Here is a 19,913-nt window from a genome sequence, read left to right on the forward strand (position 1 = left end):
GAAAGAAGAGAATCTGGGCAGGAGATTGTAATGGGGACCATTGAGTGCTATAAAATGGAGTGTGATGAAAAACAAGAATTGTGGATAAGATGGTGAAAGCCTTACTAGTGAACTTTGTAGCCACTCCTGAATCATACAGGGCTGTAAAAAAAAAAAGAGAGAATCTTGGCAGGTGATTGTAATGGGCACTGTAAGCAGCAGAACAGGCAGTGTGACAGAACTGTGGATGAATTGCTTTAGCAACTCCCGAATTATCTAAGGCTGTGGACACAAGAGAATCTGGGCAGGTGATTGTTTTGGGCAATGTAAACTGTATAACAGGGAGTGTTATGAAGTGGACTCACCAAGAACAGTGGATGAGGTTGGTGAAATCATAGAGGGCTGTGGACAGAAGAGAATCTGGGCAGGTGATTGTATTGGGCACAATGAGCGGTATAACAGGGAGTGTGCTAGCATAGACTCACCAAGATCTGTAGATGAGGATGGTGATCATTACATTAGCTTAGTTTGTATCCACTTCCGAATCACTGAAGCTGTGGACAGAGGAAAATCTGGGCAGGTGATTGTAATAGGCACTGTAAATGCTATAAAATGGAGTGTGATGAAGTGGACTTACCAAGAACTGTGGATGAAGCGGTTTAGCATTCCCGAATTATCTAAGCGTGTGGACATAAGAGAATCTTGGCACCTTACAGGGCCTGAATTTCAGTGCGGGATTGCGGGAATTGCGCACTATTTCTTCTCCCGCACACAATTACAGCAAAAAACGTTCAGCAAAAATTATCCCGGTTTGGATTGTGAGACGGACGGATGGACCGCGCGTACTGGAAGCTGCACTCGGCGCGCTCACTCCTCCTCTGTCTACAGAGCTACGAGAAACTTTTGCTTTAGAGGCATTTCTCCCGGTCAACTTTCAGAACCAACACAGTCCCTGATAAGAACTTGAGGCACACAAACATGGAACGCTGGCTAAAACGCAAATCTCCATCGTCTGAAACTGAACCCGCTCAGAAAAAGGCACCGGAACCCGAACGGACTAGCACAAGCAGCAGCGTTAACGAAGCTAATCCACAGGATTCACAGACAGGTGACGGCACCAAACTAAAGCAGCAGTCCAAAGATACGTTTCAGGCCAATTGGCCAAGAATATATCCTTGGCTTGAACTTAATAGCGGTGAAATGAGCTGCTCGATTTGTAAAATGTACGGTGCTGCGCCTTTTACCAGCCGATGCTACAAAACGTCGACTTTAAGTGGCCACTCGGACAGTGTTTCTCATACAGCAGCACTGAAAAGAAAGCGCGAGGCTAATTCGGCTAAAAATGCGATGGCTAACGCTATTGAAGTTGCGCAGCTGCAGTGTGAGGAAGAAATAACGGGGCTTCTCAAAACTGCTTACTTTATTGCAGAAAACGAACTGGCTAATTCAAAATTTGGGCATCTCGTTAAATTCATGAAAGAGATGGAGTGTCCTTCTTTTAAAAAGCTGAAAACTGAAATGTCAAGTTATGGAAGCTACACTAATGAGAAAGGTGTAGCAGAAATGCACCAAGCTATTGCAAGTGCACTTGTGGAAGATGTTGACAAAGCTGTGCTAAAAAGCCCTGTGTTTTCTTTAGTACTGGACGAGTCCACAGACATAAGCAACATGAAGCGACTTATAACATATGTAAGGTACATGGATGACAACAAGATAAAAACGAAATTGTTCAGGAACTCTGAAATAGTTGATGGAAGAGCAGACACCATTTTTGAGGATATTAAGCAATTGCTGGCAGAAAAGAATTTAGATGGAAAAAAGCTTGCAGCAGTTTGTACTGATGGTGCTGCTGTTATGACAGGATGTCGCCAAGGAGTTGTTAAAAAACTCAGAGAGGAGTTCAACTCAGATTTGGTGGGGGTGCATTGCACAGCTCATCGTCTTGCTCTTGTTGCTAGTGATGCAGCCAGATCTGTGCAACAGGTAAAAAAGTTTCAGCAGGATTTGAGGTCAATTTTTGTATTTTTCAGTAATTCTGCTGTCAGAAGCAACAGGTTGCATGAATTGCAGAAACAGCTGGATGAGCCCCAACTGAAGTTTACCCAGCCACATACAGTGAGGTGGCTGTCAGTTCACAGTGCTGTATCAGTGGTGTGTAGATCACTGAAATCCCTGAGAGATGTTCTTGAGCACATGGCTGCCTCAAACACTCAGGACTCAGACAAAGCCAAAGGTCTACTGACATCTGTCAGACAGTTCAACTTTGTGGCCCTTGCTCACCTGATGAAGGACGTACTTATGCATGTGTCCCTTCTCTCAAAACATTTTCAAAAAGAAAATCTGGACTTTTCCACTGTCCAGCCAATGGTTGAAGGTACCAAAGAGACCTTGAGAGAACTAATGGTCTACCCTGGCCCTGCAGAAGAAGAATTCTTCAGCTCTCTTCAGGGTAATAAGTTCAAAGGAGACAAGCTTTTTGAGTTCAACACTCAAAAAACAGCCTTTGATGGCATGAAGAACAGGTATGTAGGATCCTTGATAGATGAAATTGACAGAAGATTCCCTACTGACACAATGGATATTCTGTCATGGTTCACTATTTTTGAACCAAAAAAGGCCATTGTAGCAAAACAGGCCTCTGAGAATCTCTCTCTCTATGGTGCAGAGAAGCTTGAAAACCTGTTCACACACTTTTCACGTAGTGTAAATGCAGATGGAGCTCGGTCAGAATTTGCGATGCTGAAGCAAATCATGGTTTCCAGTGAGTCACATGCTTCATTTTCCTTTCAACAGTTTGCAGAGACTGTGCTGCATGAACATAGCGGTGTGTTCACTGAAATGGAGAAACTCATTAAGATAGCTCTGGTCATTCCAGTTGCAAGTGTGTCGTGTGAACGTGGATTCAGCACACAAAACAGGATTAAAACTAAATTCAGAAATTCACTGAGTAATACAAATCTCACCAATCTGATGCTCATTTCTGAGCTTGGCCCTCCCCGAGACCAGTTTGATTTCAAGAGAGCTGTTATCAAGTGGAAAGAGATGAAGCAAAGGAGACAGAGGACAGGGAAAGAATAGCACACAAAGGCAGCTACTAATATAACAACTGAGGACATTGATGAACTACAAGAGGTGGCCAATAACAGAGGAGAAGGACAAAAGAAAAACATAACTGCAGTGTATATAGTTCTGCCTGATGCCAAGTCGGCGGACTGTGATGTCATGCCACATGCCATGTGGACACAGTTTCAGCACACAAAACAGACGTAAAAAGTTGAAAAATGTTTTTTAAAAAGTTCTTAAATTTACTGACTTATAACAAGCCTCACCAATCTGATGCTCATTTCAGAGCTTGACCCCTTCCAGAGAGCAGTTGGAATGTTTGTGTTTTTTGATATTGATTTTTGGAGTACAAGAAAAATAGAAAACTACAAAAGAAAGACCAAGGAGAGGACATCAGGGTAGAGAAGAACCAAGAGACAAGTTACAGCAATGTCTATAGTTCAGCGAATATCTTAAGTTGAAGCACAGCAACAAAACTCTTAAAAAGGACAAGGTAAGACCTGTAGTTCAGCTCACCAGTAGTATCCCCCCCAAAATGTAGAAATCCCCCTTATGTGACACATTTAAGGGGGGAATTCCCCCATTTTGAAAAATGAATTTCAGGCCCTGCCTTAAGAGGTACAACAAAGAGTGTGATGAAGTGGACTCACCAAAGAACCGTAAATGAGGTTGGTGAAAGCTTCTTTAATAAATTTTGTAGCCACTCAAAGTCAAAGTCAAAGTCAGCTTTTTGTCAAAACTGCAATATGTACAGGACATACACAGGATTGAAACTGTATTACTCTCAGACCCATGGTGCAACAATAAACATTTAAATAAACATTAAATATGAAATAACACAAAGCATAGAAATTTTAGTTCACTAATTTGTAGGAATGTAAGAGTATAGGTGTTTGTATAAATAAGTAGAGGTCCCTGACATTGACGTCAGGGGTAAAGTGGCATATGCAGCCATGCACTTAAAGTGTATGAATAAAGTATGTTTAAAGACATACACAGTAAAGTGAAATATGCAGCAGATTAAAAACAATCTGGGTTAGTGCAAATATAAACAGCATTTATCCACAGTTTTCATCCACAGTTTATATCCTGAATCATCAAATTATAAAATGGAGTGTGGTGAAGTGGACTCACCAAGAACTGTGGATGAAGTTGGAAAAAGCCTCATTAAAGAAGTTTGTAGCCACTTTCGAATCAAAGAGGGCTGTGGACAAAAGAGAATTTGGGCAGCCAATTGTAAAGGGCACTTTATAAGGAAGATCAAGGAGTATGATGAAGTGGACTCACCAAGAACAAGTGAATGAGGACTGTGAAAGCCTCATTAATGAAGTTCGTAGCCACTGCCTATCATAGAGGGCTGTGGACAGAAGAGAATCTGGGCAGGTGATTGTAATGGGCACTGTAAGCGGTGTAACAGGGAGTGTGATAAACTGGACTCACCAAGAACTGTGGATGAACTGTGGCATAAAGCAACATTATGTGAAGTTTTGAACTTAAAATAACACTTAAAATGGTGCTAAAATGGGGATGAAGGTCAGTCTGGAGCAGTATGTGGACAAATATAAGATGTTTAGAGCTAATGGACAGTTCAATGACTTTGAAAGGAATTAGGTTATTATTTTTTAACTTTACATAAAATAATACTAATAATACTTCTTACATGAAAGAGTTCTGGTTATTAAGGTAAGTTTTAGAAGCTGACTATTTCACTTGTCTTATTCTTTAGTCTTTATATAGGTCATATAAGCAGAGAACCTGTAGAGAGGAGAATTATCACTTCAGAATGTCTTCCAGGTTTGTCAGACACTTCAAGTCTGATTTTCACACCAAAAAATGCAGTGATTTCCTCAACACAGAACAGCAGCAGATGTTTCAGCACGGCAGACATATTTTAAACAGCTCCTTTTATAAGACGCCTCCAGCATCAGAGCGCCAACCAGTCAGCACTCACTCCCAGTAATGCTAGCCTCTACTGCCCAAAACCTGCTTTCTGTAGAAAATGTTCTCTTTGCTTTTTTAGTGAAACACATCATTCTACTTTCCAGAATTAAAGGAAGATCCTGGTGGTCAGACACCCCCGGACATTGAGGATCTGCTTGCAGGCTCACTCTGGCACTTTGCAGTCATTTTTTGGGACAACAGGGTAAACAGGAAGTGGCTAGACTCTCCATAAACCGGCTCTGATATAAGCCTCTTTTCTACAACACATCTTCACACCTGACAAAGTATTATCTGCTAAATCTGTCTTCTCTATAAAGAGCTATTCAAATATCCAGAATTACAAAGGGGGATAATACTGGACAGTGTAAAAAACATACAAATACCTGCATGTTTATTAGAGCAACACAACAGAAATGGTTCAGAAGATAAGTGGAAGAAGTCAATTCAGTCTTATGTTCCAGATCACACAGATTAATGATGAAAATCAGCTCATCAGCGCCACCTACAGGCGAAACAGCAGCACTTAAGGTGGACTGGATCATTCAAATAAGAAGCTGAGGAAAGTAAGGCTAATTTGAACAGTGCTAAGAATAAATGAGCTAATTATTGTTGTTGTTTATTATTATTCACAGACCTGCTGTTTTACTCTCAGCTCAACAATCTGTTTTCCGGTGGGTTTAATCAGCCTGCATCCATATCCCACCTTTCCAGAGTTTCCGATTCGGCTCATCTCAGCGTAAATCGTGAAAAGGAAAACAGAGAACTTCCAGAAACATGTTAGTCTATGTTGGGATGAAGGTTTGGTGCTGTAGGAGCAGCTCACCTTAAATGTAGTGTGTAGAGAATGGCTGAAGCAGCAGCAGTGTGTGTAGAGGTGTTGGAGGAGCTTTAGTGAGTCGTGGCTGTTTAGTAAAGCTGGTCGCGCGCTGTGCTGCTGGAAAGCAGGTGACGTCACAATCTGAGCAGAATGATGAGGAGGTTCTAGAGCGCGAGCTCTCACAGCCTCACTTTATGATCACGTGGAAGTTCATGAGGACAGTAAACCACCAGCAAACACCTTCAATAATAGACTAATAAAGTAGATTACAATTATTATCACCAATAATCTTTCATCATATTTAAACACAGATTTAAAAACATCATTTCACTTTATGAAAATACTGATTTATTCAACTGTGTTTCAGCTGCTTGTTTAACTGCTTCTGGTCTTCACTATAAATACAGAACAACATAGAAGAAGCATCTTTTCCAGGATCAAAGCGGAGGAACAAAAGCAATGAAAAACTGTGTAATATGTTTACATCAAATTTTTTTTCTTTTTAAATACATTTTTATTTTTCTAAACTTAAACCATATTTAATTGTAAATATTTTATAATAGTTCTACATACTACATTATATTTAGTAAGCACTACATACTTAAACTATGTTCCACCAAATGAACCACAACACAAAAGATGATGGTACACAACTTAAAATCCTAAAAAGACTAAAAATATTATTGTCAAACTCCTAGTCAGGATCATTTCAGCCAATAAATGAAAAATGTAAACCTCAATTTAAACAAGTAATTCACAAAACATGCAATAACACCAAATTTCTTTATTAAACACAACAGGCTGCCATTTCAAAGGTATTAACAATTGTTTTCAGAGCTAGAAATATCTTTTATAATTAAATATTTCAGAGCACAACAGACATGAAAGCATGAAAAACCATTATCTGCAGAGAAACACAAAAGAGCACTTGCCTTCCCCAGGAAAATCATTTATACCTACACAGCTGCCTTGAAACAAAATCAAAATATAATATAACACAACCTCCTCCTTTCTACTCTCACTGTCCACTAGATCAGCTCCACTGACCATATAGGAGCACATTATAGTTCTAGAATTCCAGACTGTATCCAGCTACTTCTCTGCATACTCTGTAATGAGACAGCTATCCACCTGGGGGAGCCAGAGGGAAGACCCAGATAGCAACTAGGGTGGAGTCAGATATGGGGTTTTGCAGGGAGCTGGGTTCGAACCTACGTTGCTGGTGTGAAAAGGCAGAGAGAAATCCACTGGACCAAAAATAAAACAAATGAAAGGACTTAGAATGATAAGGGTTGTTGTGAAATAAGAATAATAACTACACCAAAGAACAGCAGTAAGAAAAGGACTGTAAAAAGACTCTTTGTTCACGAAGGCAGAGAGAAAGAGGGGGATGCCTCATGGCAACCAAGACCAGCGAGAGAAATCTGAGAGCCACTAGCGGCTCTAAAAGACGTAAAGAGATAGAGCCTCTTGTGTGCAAAGAGGAACTGCAGAGTGACTTAGAGAACTCTGGGAGAACACCAATACCGGCGTGGTCTAGCTTTCACATGGTAAAACTCAAGGATTTGATGAAGGATTGCCACCAGCTGCTGTCAATCAGGCTGATCACTAGGAGGCACGGAGCACCATCTCCCTCTGGGGTGAAGCAAAACTTGTTCTTGCACTGTTTCCATTTTCTATGAAGTCAAACTGAAAAGTCTGCACACCCCTTTCACCTTCTCCATATTTCATTATGTTAAAGACTTATTCTACAATAGACTGAGTTCATTTTTGGCCTCATTTTTATTTTCTTGGACCCCAATGGCCCCATGGGACCTTTTGTATGGAGGTGTTGGTAACAAAATGCACATTCATCTCACTTTTGGGTGTCATATCAAAGGGTGTGCACACTTGTGTACATATAAACTGTTTACAACTGCCGTCGTCACAAAGCAGCTTCACAGGAACCAGTAATAAAACCAACTGCATTTTAAATGATTGCAAACTGTTTCTATTAGGACACTGTTATCAAGGTGTGCTAATGTGTCTAATAGAGTGAACAGTGAGTGAACACCTCTGCAGCACTTCTGTGTCTAAACCAATTGTACCAGCAGAACACACACTAACACACCACCACTGTGCTGGGGACACTCTGTGCCTTGAGGTGGTGTTAGTGTGTGTTCTGTTGGTACAATTGGATCAGACACAATGGTGAAAAAATGGCTGGTCAGTGTACATGTATAGAACATTTATGCACATGTGCTTTCAAGCTGGTTGCTTGGTTCAGTATTTCAACATTTTTCAGTCTCAGCAGACATAGTTTCACTCACAACAATATCCCCCTCAACTTAAAGATGCTGCTGGGGCTAAAAGAGGACTCCACCAGTAGTGAGAAGAGCAGCAGGAGTGTCGGTGATGCTGGCTCCTCTTCCTGCTGCAAAATACACACACTGTAATTATGAGGAGAGTTGCAAAAGAAAGGTTACAAGTCACAACTTTTCATATGTTCATCACACTTATAGACGGTTCAGACTTTCCAACCAATTACAAGAAGTTGAGACATATCACCCATTAAACAATAGAACAATAAAAAGAACCAGTGCATATTACAGTTTGAGTAGCACAGCTTATTTATTACATAATAACCCAAAGCAAAAGGCATTCACTCCTTTTAAAGTCCTGAGATAAATGTGAAGCCACCAAAGCTCAGACTATTCTTGCATTCTTTCTTAACCTATGATAACTATTGTGATGAATATTTTCTTCATTACTTACTGTTCTTTCTGTTGGGTTTCTACATTATCTCTTCTGTGTTAAAGCATACAGAAGTTACAGAGCTGTACATCTATTTCATTTCCAGAACAAAGTCTTTGTACTGGAAAAGACTTTGTATTGTATGGAGGCAGCGTCTGCATCTTTGTAAACAACAGACATTAAGACTGTAGAAAAACACTGCTCAACTGACTTAGCACTGCTGATGGTGAAGTGCAGAACCTTTTATCTGCAGAGAGAGTTCAGCGCTGCGTTTATCCTGGCTGTTTAAATTCCGCCACGCATGAACTTGGAGATGCCGCTGGGGCTGCTGCATGACACAATCAGCAAACAAGAGACCGCACACCCAGACGGCATGTTCACTGCCGATTTAACCACAGCAACCTGAGGACTGTCCTCCCCAAACACAAGCCTGTGAGTTTTCAGACGAGGGAGAACAACCTTCTCGACCAAGTCCACAGCAACGTGAGGGGTGGCAACAAGGATGTGGCTCGGCCGCACTTCTGACAGTCCGACCAAATCTCTGTGTTCCTCTCTGTGTGACAACAATCTTTCCTTGAATACAGACAGGATTAAGGAAATGATGTTGATCTGAGGAGGAGGCAGGAGCTACACACACACCTCTACATATGTAAGACAGAGGTGGAGAGGGTAAAAACCTTCAAATTCCTCTACGTTCACATCAGTGACAGGAAGGCTCTCCAGAGTGTGATCAAGACTGCACAGTCCATTTCCGGAGCAGCCATCCCCTCACTGCAGGACATCTACAGGTCCAGGGTCATCATGACATGCACCTGACACGCATCCATTAATACAAGCCCACTACATATAATCACTGCTACTGTTCTACAAATACTGTTTACTTTTGTACTTGCACAATGAACTTCCCACATGCACAACTTACATATGCATCTATACTCTATAGTGTACTGTACGCTTTAACTTTCTTTACTTAGTGTTTTTCTTTTACTTAGCATTACTTTTTTACTTATTTACTGTATATATTTTTATTATACTTCTTCTATTTCTCTCTTTATTTTGATAGTTATGAGATTATGTCGGTAAATGGAGGAACTGCAAAGTAAGAATTTCATGGGACAGTTTAATTGCTTGGTTCTGCTGTGCACATGATGATAAACTCTTGAATCTTGAATTGTGATTGTGTTTGCACAGGTACTTGCCAAAGGAAAGCGTGAGCTCCACTCAAATATTAGCTGTGGCTTTATTGTTGTGGGGGTAACTTCCTTTAGCCCGGTTCCAAACTTCAGCACATCCTGTGGAGAAGGGCCTGCACCTGTTTCTAAAAAAAACAAATAATATATATATATATTATATATATAAAAAATAAACTATACAGTTTGAATCATGTGTATTTATCCACATTTTTCATTAAGAAACCCCACACATATTGAACTACATCCCTACTACATTTGTGAAAGTGTTACATCATATACAGACAGTATCTTTGAATTCACTTTTTAAGATGTGTCATGCCGACTGTGTCCTCACTAATAGTAAATAAGGCACATCTGATACGTTTCCAGCTAAGACAATAGGTGGCTATTCACTGCTTATTCAAGGAAAGAACAAAAACCTGTCAAACACAGTCCTTCAAAGACTAGAATTAAGAACCCCTGGCACAGTCTATTTCAACTATAAATCAATGTCAGATACATGCACATTAGACAAACTGGTATAAGAACAATTTAATCAACTTTAGATGTACAAATTAAGTGATCAACTCAAATATACTCTAAATAAATGTAATACCTCTGAATGGAGAAATGGTTGCAGTAGATGAAATACCACTGAACGTAATCCTGTAAGACTTTCTTCTAGTCATCCAGTGTCTTAATGAAGTGTAAGCATCCCGCTGTCTGGAGCATGCTGGAGTGTTTATCTGTGCATCTCTGCAGTTCACTCACAGATGTTGCATTGAATATCTAGATCATAAAGATTATGTACTAATGTAAAAGACACATATTGCCCCATTTCTATATTTGCCTGAACAGAACTGATAAGACAATATTTCTCTTACAATTATCCTTAATATTATCTTAAAGATTTATTCAGACCCTGTATTCATAAAGCTTCTCCACGTAGGAGTGGTTATTGTCACCAAGATCACTGCAAATGAGACAGAAATCTGATCTTAGATCATCACATATACTCTGAAGCTTTATGAATATGGGTCTAGATTTAATAAACCTTAAACAACAGTCAAACTGATTTTACTGGACGACAAATGTTCTCATCGTATGAAATGTTACATTATCTCAAGGAGAGAATTCCTCACTTCTTCATCTGGTATATATTCGATAGGAGCCTCAATGGACTTCACTTTACCTACAAGGTCGTGGAAGAGATTTGAGAAAGACACTGAGGCTCTGGACCACAGAGAATGTTACCAGCATGTCATAGGATGGGTTGTATGTAGATCTCTTAAATCCTCGTATGGCTCCATCCCACACATTTGCTCTGTTAATGTTGAATCTGCTGCAGGCCTTCCAATTCATTTTGTATATTGGCCTGATACTCACAATAACTCTGATCTGAATAAACATGGCAACACAGGACTGTATGTATGTATGTGTGTATGTATGTATGTGTGTGTGTGTATTTGTGTTTTCAGTACATGTTCACTGTCCAAAGAATGCAATTAATTGTTTTAGCATTTGGAGCAAGAACTGACTTTCTGCATCATTACATTTTCACCCAGTGTAAAGACTGATTAAGCTGCATAAACATTAGAACTGACCCACTGTGTGTTTGTGTGTGTGTGTGTGTGTGTGTGTGAGTCATAATTTAACAACAATAACCTGTCTCCCACTTCTGATTCCACAATGGCCTCAGATTCTGAACTACATTGGTGTATTCACTGTGAAGAGAGTAAACAATGTCCTTATGTCAGACGTCTTGGGCTCTAGCAGTGCTCTGTTACATAGAAAGCAAAGTCAATAATAAAGAGGAAATGATCTGTGATGTAGTATTGCTGAAATAATAATGCATTCTTCTTGGCTTGTGGATCTGGATGTTGGAGCTGATCTGAAATATAAAAATGGTTTGATTTTCATTAATAAAAATGTTCACTGTTAAGGGTCACTACTAGGTTACGGTACAATGCAGTTAGATCAGGCAAAGTGAAGCATGAACAGATTCCCATTAATATGTAAGATAACCTAACAGAGAGAAGCAGAGTTCACTGTTAGGAGTTTAACTCACCTGTCTCCACTTTGTGGTGAACTGCTTTCAGGATCTGTCCAAATCTAATGTACAACAGCAGATTGCAGACATGGGCATAAGAATCAGCTCCCATGACTGACACATTGGACAAAGTTGTTTTAGAAGACTTTAAACCCTGAAAACCCCCAATCTAAACATCACCCTAACAAGACTAAATGAAGATCTAGCGTACATGGCCTTCTAGTTCAATACCTATACTCCTAGAATACTCAGCATACTGGAACAACACTATATGACTCCTCAAACACCTAAGAGGCATTTCCCTCTCACTGCTCTGAATGGATGTTCTGCCTTGTTCACGACTCCAACCAAGCAAAATCCATCATCATCTGAAACCAATCCTTCCCTGTAAATACAGACAGCTACTGTGATTGAAGCTGTGAGCTCTACAGTCTGTCTGCAAGCTTGTGCAGCCTAGAAACATTAGCTAACAGCTCCTCCTCCTAGAACTGCAGGAGCGCAGAACTAAACAATCTGGAGCTGTTCTTTTCTTCTGAAATATTGTCTCACTAAAAAGTCCAGAAAAAAGCAGCTTCTAGCTGAAACATTTGCTCTGTTGAATGAAATAAATAGATCTGGGCTGGACATGGCTGACCTGGCCTAGAACTGGCCTAGAATAACTCTAGTGATCAAATCTCCCCAAACTTACTTCTCATTAGAGACGCTGCTGCGGCTCGGCAGGGCTCTGCTTCCAGATGGCGTCTCCGTATCTGATCCCACATCCTTTAAGTGTCCTCCGGAAACGCTCCCGTTGTGTTGGGAAGGGTTTTGCAGCGCGTTTGTGAGCTTGCACTTGTTTAGTGAATCTGCGGCGCGTTTGTTAAATGTAGAGCCATGTTGTCGTTTTGATGAAGGGCTTTCTGCTTCTGCTGCGCGTTTGTGAATCTGCAGCGCGGTGGCTCTTCTCGGCCACCGTACTTTATATTAGGGCTGGACAGAACGAGGCTTTTTAACCCAGTTGAAGACAAAGTGGTTGGAGGCTTGACAGCTCTACTGCGCCACCTGCTGTTCTAATAAAACACTACACCTCCATCGCCTGATTCTGATTTCCCCTCCAAATAAAAGTCAGCTTGTAAAATCCTAAAGTCCAGCAGAAAGAGTTCACTATGGAAAATGATTGTAGGGCATTATGAGGAAAACGTCAGGTTAAACTGCTTAGAGAGGCTTTTTACTATCAGCCTTAGTGTTTTCTTACAACTACTGTTGATTCACTCATTTTACTGAAAACTCGGAGCAGGAAAAAGCTGTGAGTTTCTGATCATATGCTGATAGTGTCTATCTTCAGACTAGTGTGTCTGATAAACACAGTTTTACTGTCACTTTTAATATCATCTTAATCAGGACACATGAATCTAGAAGAAAAGTGGCCTTATGAAGGAAAACACATCAGAATCAGTGGATTTCTGACATTTTGTCCAAAATCTCTACAGTCAAACTAGTGTTGTATGAAAATAACAGCTGGAAAAAATCAATATTTTAAGATTTTAAAACATAGACTTTTGAATCACTGTTATCAGAGTATTTTAAATATCTTTGTAAAAATATACAATGCATTCAGAAAGTATTTCACTTGTTTTTAAATGTTATGTTGAGATCATGTGCTAAAATAAAATAAAATAAGAAATCCCATCATTCTGCATCAATACTCCATAATGAGAAAGTGAAAACAGAATTTTAAAATTTATTAAAATGAAAAACTTTCACATGGAAATTCAGACCCTTTGCTATGACACTTAAAATGTAGCTCTGGGGGTCTCCCATGTGTCTTGATCATTTTTGAGATGTTTCTACACCTTGATTGGAGTCCAGCTCTGGTAAGTTTATTGGACGTGGTTAAAGACACACACCTGTCTACATAAGGTCTCACAGCTGACATGAGGAGGAAGGAGCTGCCTGTAGAGATCAGAGACAGGACTGTGTGGAGGCACAGATCTGGAGAAGGCTACAAAAAAATCTGCTGTCAAAAATCTCTGTAGAGACCTGAAAATGTCTGTCCACTAACGTCCCCATCCAACATTACGGAGAGGATCTGCAGAGAAGAAAGGCAGAAAATCCCCAAATCCAGGTGAGCAAACCTTGTGGCATCAAACCCAAGAAGACTGGAGGCTGTAATCACTGCCAAAGCTGCTTCAACTAAGAACCAAGTAAAGTGTCCGAATACTTATGTCAATTTTAGTTTTTCCTTTTCAGTAAATTAACAAAAAAAATCTAAAACTGTGTTTTACTTTATCATTATGGGATAAACATGGTGCCAGTGTCTGAAAGCTGAATATTTTCCTTCATAAGGCCACTTTTATTAAAGATTTATGTGTCCTGTGTCAGATTTCTCCTTTATATCTGTTATTATTTACAGTTATTAATTTAAGTTACTTTAATAAGCTGTTAAATTGTTGTAAACTCTTTTCTTAAACTAGTTGATCATTTTTAATTTAGAGAGTCAGAAAGTCTTTTTATTCAGGTTTAGGAGGGACTTTTATTTTGACAGAAGTTCGTTCGCTACTCCTCCACCACCACAGCCGGTTTTCTCCTCTGCTGACTGGTTGGAGGTCCTCGGCTCTTCAGCTGCTCCGGCAGCGAGGACAGCTCCTCAGGGCGGTGTTCTCACTGCTGGAGGTTCTTCTATAAAACACTGAAAAGTATCGGAGCCCAAAGAGGATATGTAGTTTTACCGTCAGTCGTTGTATATGTACTCAATTTCCCAGACTCCTCTGCTTGCTCATGTAACCACTCCGGCCAATCAGGACAAAGCCAGATCAGCTGAGTTTTAGAACGTGTCCCTGAAGCTCATCAGCTCGGCTACTTCACCTTCCCCTGTTTGTCTCCTGTGTGCTTGTTTGCTCCGTTTTGCTTTGTGTTCTGAGCTTTTTATGTTTGGACTCTTTTGCTCAGTTTTGTCTGTCTTTTATTCCGGACCTCTGCCTGAGCACTTGGTGCTCACTAGTTGATTGAGGTGCTGATTCAGGTGTAGTTTCAGGCCAGCTAGAAGTGTGAATTGCAGAGGAGGAGCCAAGTGTCTCCAGTCTTGATAAATTAGGTGTGGAGCCACTCAGAAATCAGTGTGCTTGCTTTTTTACTTGGGGTCATCTTTAGCTTGTAAGGTAGGCTGGTTTTTAAATATACTTCTAACTAGATTCTGCTAACACTCTTGTCTTAAGGTTAACATAGAAGCTTGGTGCTCACTAGTTGATTGAGGTGCTCTTGGTAAAGTGATATCCTCCCATGGATTCTCTTACCACTGTTACGCCGATGACTCTCAACTCATGCTCTCTTTCCCCCGTCTGACACACAGGTTTCTGCCCGCATCTCAGCATGCCTCGCCGACGTCTCTTCTTGGATGACGGCTCACCACCTCAAACTCAACCCCAGCAAGACGGAGCTGCTGTACATCCCGGGAACTGCTGGACCAAAAAAACGATCTTGCCATCACCTTTGAGAACTCACTGGTCACTCCTTCTACAGAAGCTCGAAGCCTTGGTGTAGAGATGGATGATCAGTTATCGTTCTCAAGTCATGTTGCAAACGTAACTCGGTCCTGCAGATTTCTCCTGTACAACATCCGGAGAATTCGACCCTTCCTCTCTAGAGAGGCCACCCAGGTGCTCGTTCAGTCTCTCGTCACTTCCAGACTTGACTACTGCAACTCTCTTCTGACTGGTCTCCCTCTGCGCACCATCAGGCCCCTGCAACTCCTCCAGAATGCAGCGGCACGGGTCGTCTTCAATGTCCCTAAATTTAGCCATGTCTCTCCACTGCTGCGTTCTCTCCACTGGCTTCCTGTAGCTGCTTCCCGCATCAGATTCAAAACCCTGACGCTGGCCTACAAAGCCAAGAACAGACCAGCCCCTCCATACCTGATGGCGATGGTCAAAAGCCGCTCCGCACCAAGAGCCCTTCGAGCTTCAAGTACGGCTCGGCTCGACCCGCCATCTCTCAAAATCCGCGGAAGACAAGCGTCCAGGCTTTTTTCTGTCCTGGCACCAAAGTGGTGGAACGAGCTGCCCCTGGGTGTCCGAATGGCCGAGTCCCTTGCTGTCTTCAAACGCAGACTGAAGACCCACCTCTTCAGAGAGTACTTGGACGAATAGAGTACTATGGTCGCCTTATTGTATTGTGTTTAGTAGTGTCTAAGCTTGGAGGTATCTTTTGAATTATTAGTCTATTCTAACTAGCTAAGGTTTTTCTTGGGTAAATAGCAAAGCACTTTGTAAGTCGCTCTGGACTCATTGCGCTCCGGTCTACAGCGGGACCGGGGAACTGACGTGTATTGAAGCTTGATTGTGAAATGCTGTTTCCATGTGGTTCTGCTTTGAAGGAACGAGACGTGATTCGACACAGAGCGTCGAGCGACCGTCCCTACTTTATAGTCTTTAATATCAGCTCTGTCTTTTTTATCTGAGCCAGTTGTTGTGATCCTTGTGCTCTCTGGTCCCTGTGTTACTGTACAGTACTCTGTCTCACTGACCGTTGTTTGCGTTTTTGTGGCAGGAACATGGCGACCGCGAAGGGACGAGCTCTCCAGATGCTTTGCAGGGAGGTCGTCAAGGTTGACCCGCAGATCCAGCTGCTGTTGTAAAGGCACTCCACAGTCCATCGATGGAGACATCATCAGGGCTTCCAGCTCTTCAGTTTTCATATATTAGAAACCTCACTCAGGTACTTCCATTTTATGTAGTTATTGTTACACATTAGTTTATTAGATTGTGTTTACCCTCATTTACTTTGTTAACATTCTGAAAATAAAGTAAAATTATTAATTAAATTATTAATAAAAAACTGTTTCTTTAAAAATACACAAATCAGGGTGACTCATGACAAGACAAGATGAAAATGATCAATTTGATTTAACAGGGTTTAAGGTTTACATACACAAAAAGTATTAAAATAGTTATCACATTGTTTAAAATGATGGATAAACATTTATCCATTTAGAGTATTAATAAGTGGAAAATGTAGTAGAGCTAATTCCAGTGGGAATTGTTGCTCATTAGTCTGGAACACTGGCACTGTGAAGAATAATTAAAGTTATTACAGATAAAATGTGGTTATTGTTTTGTGGGCTAGTTCTTCAGCACAGTGTGATGTACAGTTGAAACTAGAAGTTATAATTTTTGTGACTTTGTCAAAAGTCAGTTTAAAAGCATTTCATTAGTATCCTTCCACAAGCTTCTCACAATAGTTGGCAGGAATTTTGGCCCATTCCTCCAAACAGAACTGGTGTAACTGAGCCATGTTTGTAGGCCGACTTGCTTGCACATGTCTTTTCAGCTTTTCCCATATATTTTCAATAGGATTGAGGTCAGGGCTTTGTGATGACCACTCCAAAACATTGACTTTGTTCTCACTTTGCAACCAGTTTGGCAGTTTGCTTTGGGTCATTCAGACCCATTTGCACCCAAGCTTTTAACTTCCTGGCTGATGTCTTGATGTTGCTTCAGTATTTCCACATAAAGTTCTTTCCTCATGATGCCATCTTTTTAGTAAAGTGCACCAATCCCTCCTGCAGCAAAACAACCCCACAACATGATGCTGCCACCCCCGTGTTTCACAGTTGGGATGCAAGCAACCCCCTTTTCCTCCAAACGTAACAATGGTCATTATTGCCAAACAGGTACATTTTAGTTTTATCAGACCACAGATATGGATACAGACATGTATTCAAAAATGTAGGTCTTTGTCCCTGGGTGCATTTGCAAACATTAATCTGGCTTTTTTATGTGTCTTTTGGAGTAATGTCTTCCTCCTGGCAGAGTGACGTTTCAGCCCATGTCAATACAGTACCTGTTTCACTGTGGATAATGACGTACTCTTACCAGCTTCAGTGCAGCATCTTCACAAGGTCTTTTGCTTTTGTTCTTGGGTTGATCTGCACATTTTGGACCAACGCACGTTCATTTCTGTCTCCTGTCTCCTTCCTGAGCGGTATGATGGATTGTTTGTACAGATGAACAAGGCACCTTCAGGCATCTGGAAATTGCACCCAAGGATGAGCCAGACTTGTGCAAGTCCACAATTCTCTTCCTGATATTCTGGCTTTCTTTTGACTTTCCCATGTTGTTTCAGGTGTGCCTTAAAATACATCCACAGGTGTGTCTCTGATTAACTCAGATGTTGCCAATAAACCATAGTAATCTTGGTGTATTTAAGCTTTGAAGAAAGTCATGTAAATTGCCTTAAATTCTCTCTATTCTGGCTTTTAGCAAATAGAAATAATTTAGGTAATCCTAATTGACCTAAAAAGGGAAAAGTTTATTCTAAATTCATGTCAGACAATGAGGGGAAAATGCATGTGTGTCTTTTTATATATTGTATGCTATATGCTATATAACTTCTGGTTTCAACTGTAGAAAAGAAAGGACCGTTTAGTGCAGCATACGGTCAAGCCTCAAGTGTGTTTTATTTAGCTCAAGAAAAACATAATAAACAGGTGTTTTCCAGTTACCAACACCTCTCTTGACTTGGGTTTGAGTTCCTCTATGGTTTGTGCCGGGACTGGTAGAACCAGGTCAAAACCTCTGGGATCATCAGGGCGACGCATCCTTAGTCTGGAAGTTCCCCTGCCAGTCACGAAGCAGCAGCTGTAGAAACTCTAACATACTGTTTACAAAGACGAGGAACATATTCCTCATCTTGGCTGTCGTCACCTTTTCCTTTTCTCCCTGATCATCTGTTCCCCAATCAAAATTGTCAAATTTGAGATTAGTAAATACTAGGAATCAAATTACAAGTACATTTACTTCTCCAGCACTGCTCAAAACAATGATTTACAACTTACACACTGTTCCTGAGGCCATTGATCTCAAGTTTATTCATGTTCAGGTTTTTGTTGTCTTGGACATTCATATTCTGAAGACTATACGATAAAGAATTAAACACTGTCAGCAGAGGTGTGGATTGCATTGTTCTGTCTCATATGTAGTAATAAACTATATTTACCTCCTCTCCAGAGCTTCAGAGGCATCAATTGTGCTCTCCAGAGCTTCAGTCTCTTCTTCTATATGTGCTAGATCTTCTCTGTACAGATAAAATTGTTCTATTTGTGAACTTGTAGGCCACCAATAATTTTATAATTCTGTACTAATTATAGGATGTGTAATTCACAATGTGGTTTAAAACATATTAGTTAGAGGTCTGAAAGTGTTCCACTTGAGGAACACCCACAACTGGACAAGGGCAGTCAAATGATGCTTCATCTACTGCCTCTAACTGGGGGTGGAGGTGCTTGGACATTCAAAGCTAATAAAAAGAATAAACCATAATCAACTCATTTACACAGAAAAGTGTACATTTCACTAAAATATCAAATTACAATGTTGTAAAATCTGACTTGCACTAATTTGGTTTCAAAACTACTTGAAGTATAAAAGTAAGTCATGTAAGGAAAACAAACACTACCCTACTACCCCACCTGACAAAAACATTTTTCTAAAAGCCATAATGACTATAATGTTATATTAAAATGTTAATGTTGAAAAGGTTGGGATGCACTAAGCTACCTGTTTCAGCTGCATAGATGCCCATTGAAAATGAATGCATTTTACTAATATCAAATATATTAAAGGAGCATCTATGTGCACTACTAAGCATTACCATGTTTCATTGAGCGGAAATTTGTTGTAGTTGCCTATAAGTATTGTAATGGAGCAAAAAGTTAAACTTCAGAGGCATGTTATTAATGACCTTTATTGAAATGTAAATGTGGGGCTCAGTTGGGACATTTCACTCTAGTTTTCTTGAGTCTCTGCCACGGACATCTTCATATTAGGCTACATATGTTTGCTGTGTCCTTATTGAAATGTGATGTGACGTGCAGGTGTGATTTGGTGACATTGGGCCAAATTTGAACTTCAGTCTTCAATAAAAATACAGGTAGTATGTAAATGTGAAATAATAAAAGCACATACAAGTGTCTGAGGGAAGGCAAAGGGTACGAGAGAGAGTAAATGTAGCTATTAAAATAGATTCCAAACTGGGTGCTAACCAGCTGGTTAATCAACAGAGTCCATGTTGTCTATTTAAGGCAAGCTTGACAAATATTAATCTTTCGCTGCAGCCAGCCAAAGAGAATGAGATTTTTTCTAATTCCATAAACTGCATCAAATCGTTCGCCCACTTTTTAAAG

General features: G+C 40.4%; 1 protein-coding gene across 1 annotated transcript; it reads left to right on the forward strand.

The window, feature by feature from the left end:
- The first annotated feature begins 1,677 nt into the window (after nt 1–1,677).
- LOC140561488 (zinc finger protein 862-like) lies at nt 1,678–3,233 on the forward strand. Its single transcript, XM_072686729.1, has one exon. The coding sequence runs from the start codon at nt 1,678–1,680 to the stop codon at nt 3,055–3,057; it is 1,380 nt and encodes a 459-aa protein (XP_072542830.1). The 3' UTR covers nt 3,058–3,233.
- Nucleotides 3,234–19,913: the final 16,680 nt, after the last annotated feature.

This window comes from Salminus brasiliensis, chromosome 8 (assembly GCF_030463535.1).
Source record: "Salminus brasiliensis chromosome 8, fSalBra1.hap2, whole genome shotgun sequence".
Lineage (NCBI taxonomy): Eukaryota > Metazoa > Chordata > Actinopteri > Characiformes > Bryconidae > Salminus > Salminus brasiliensis.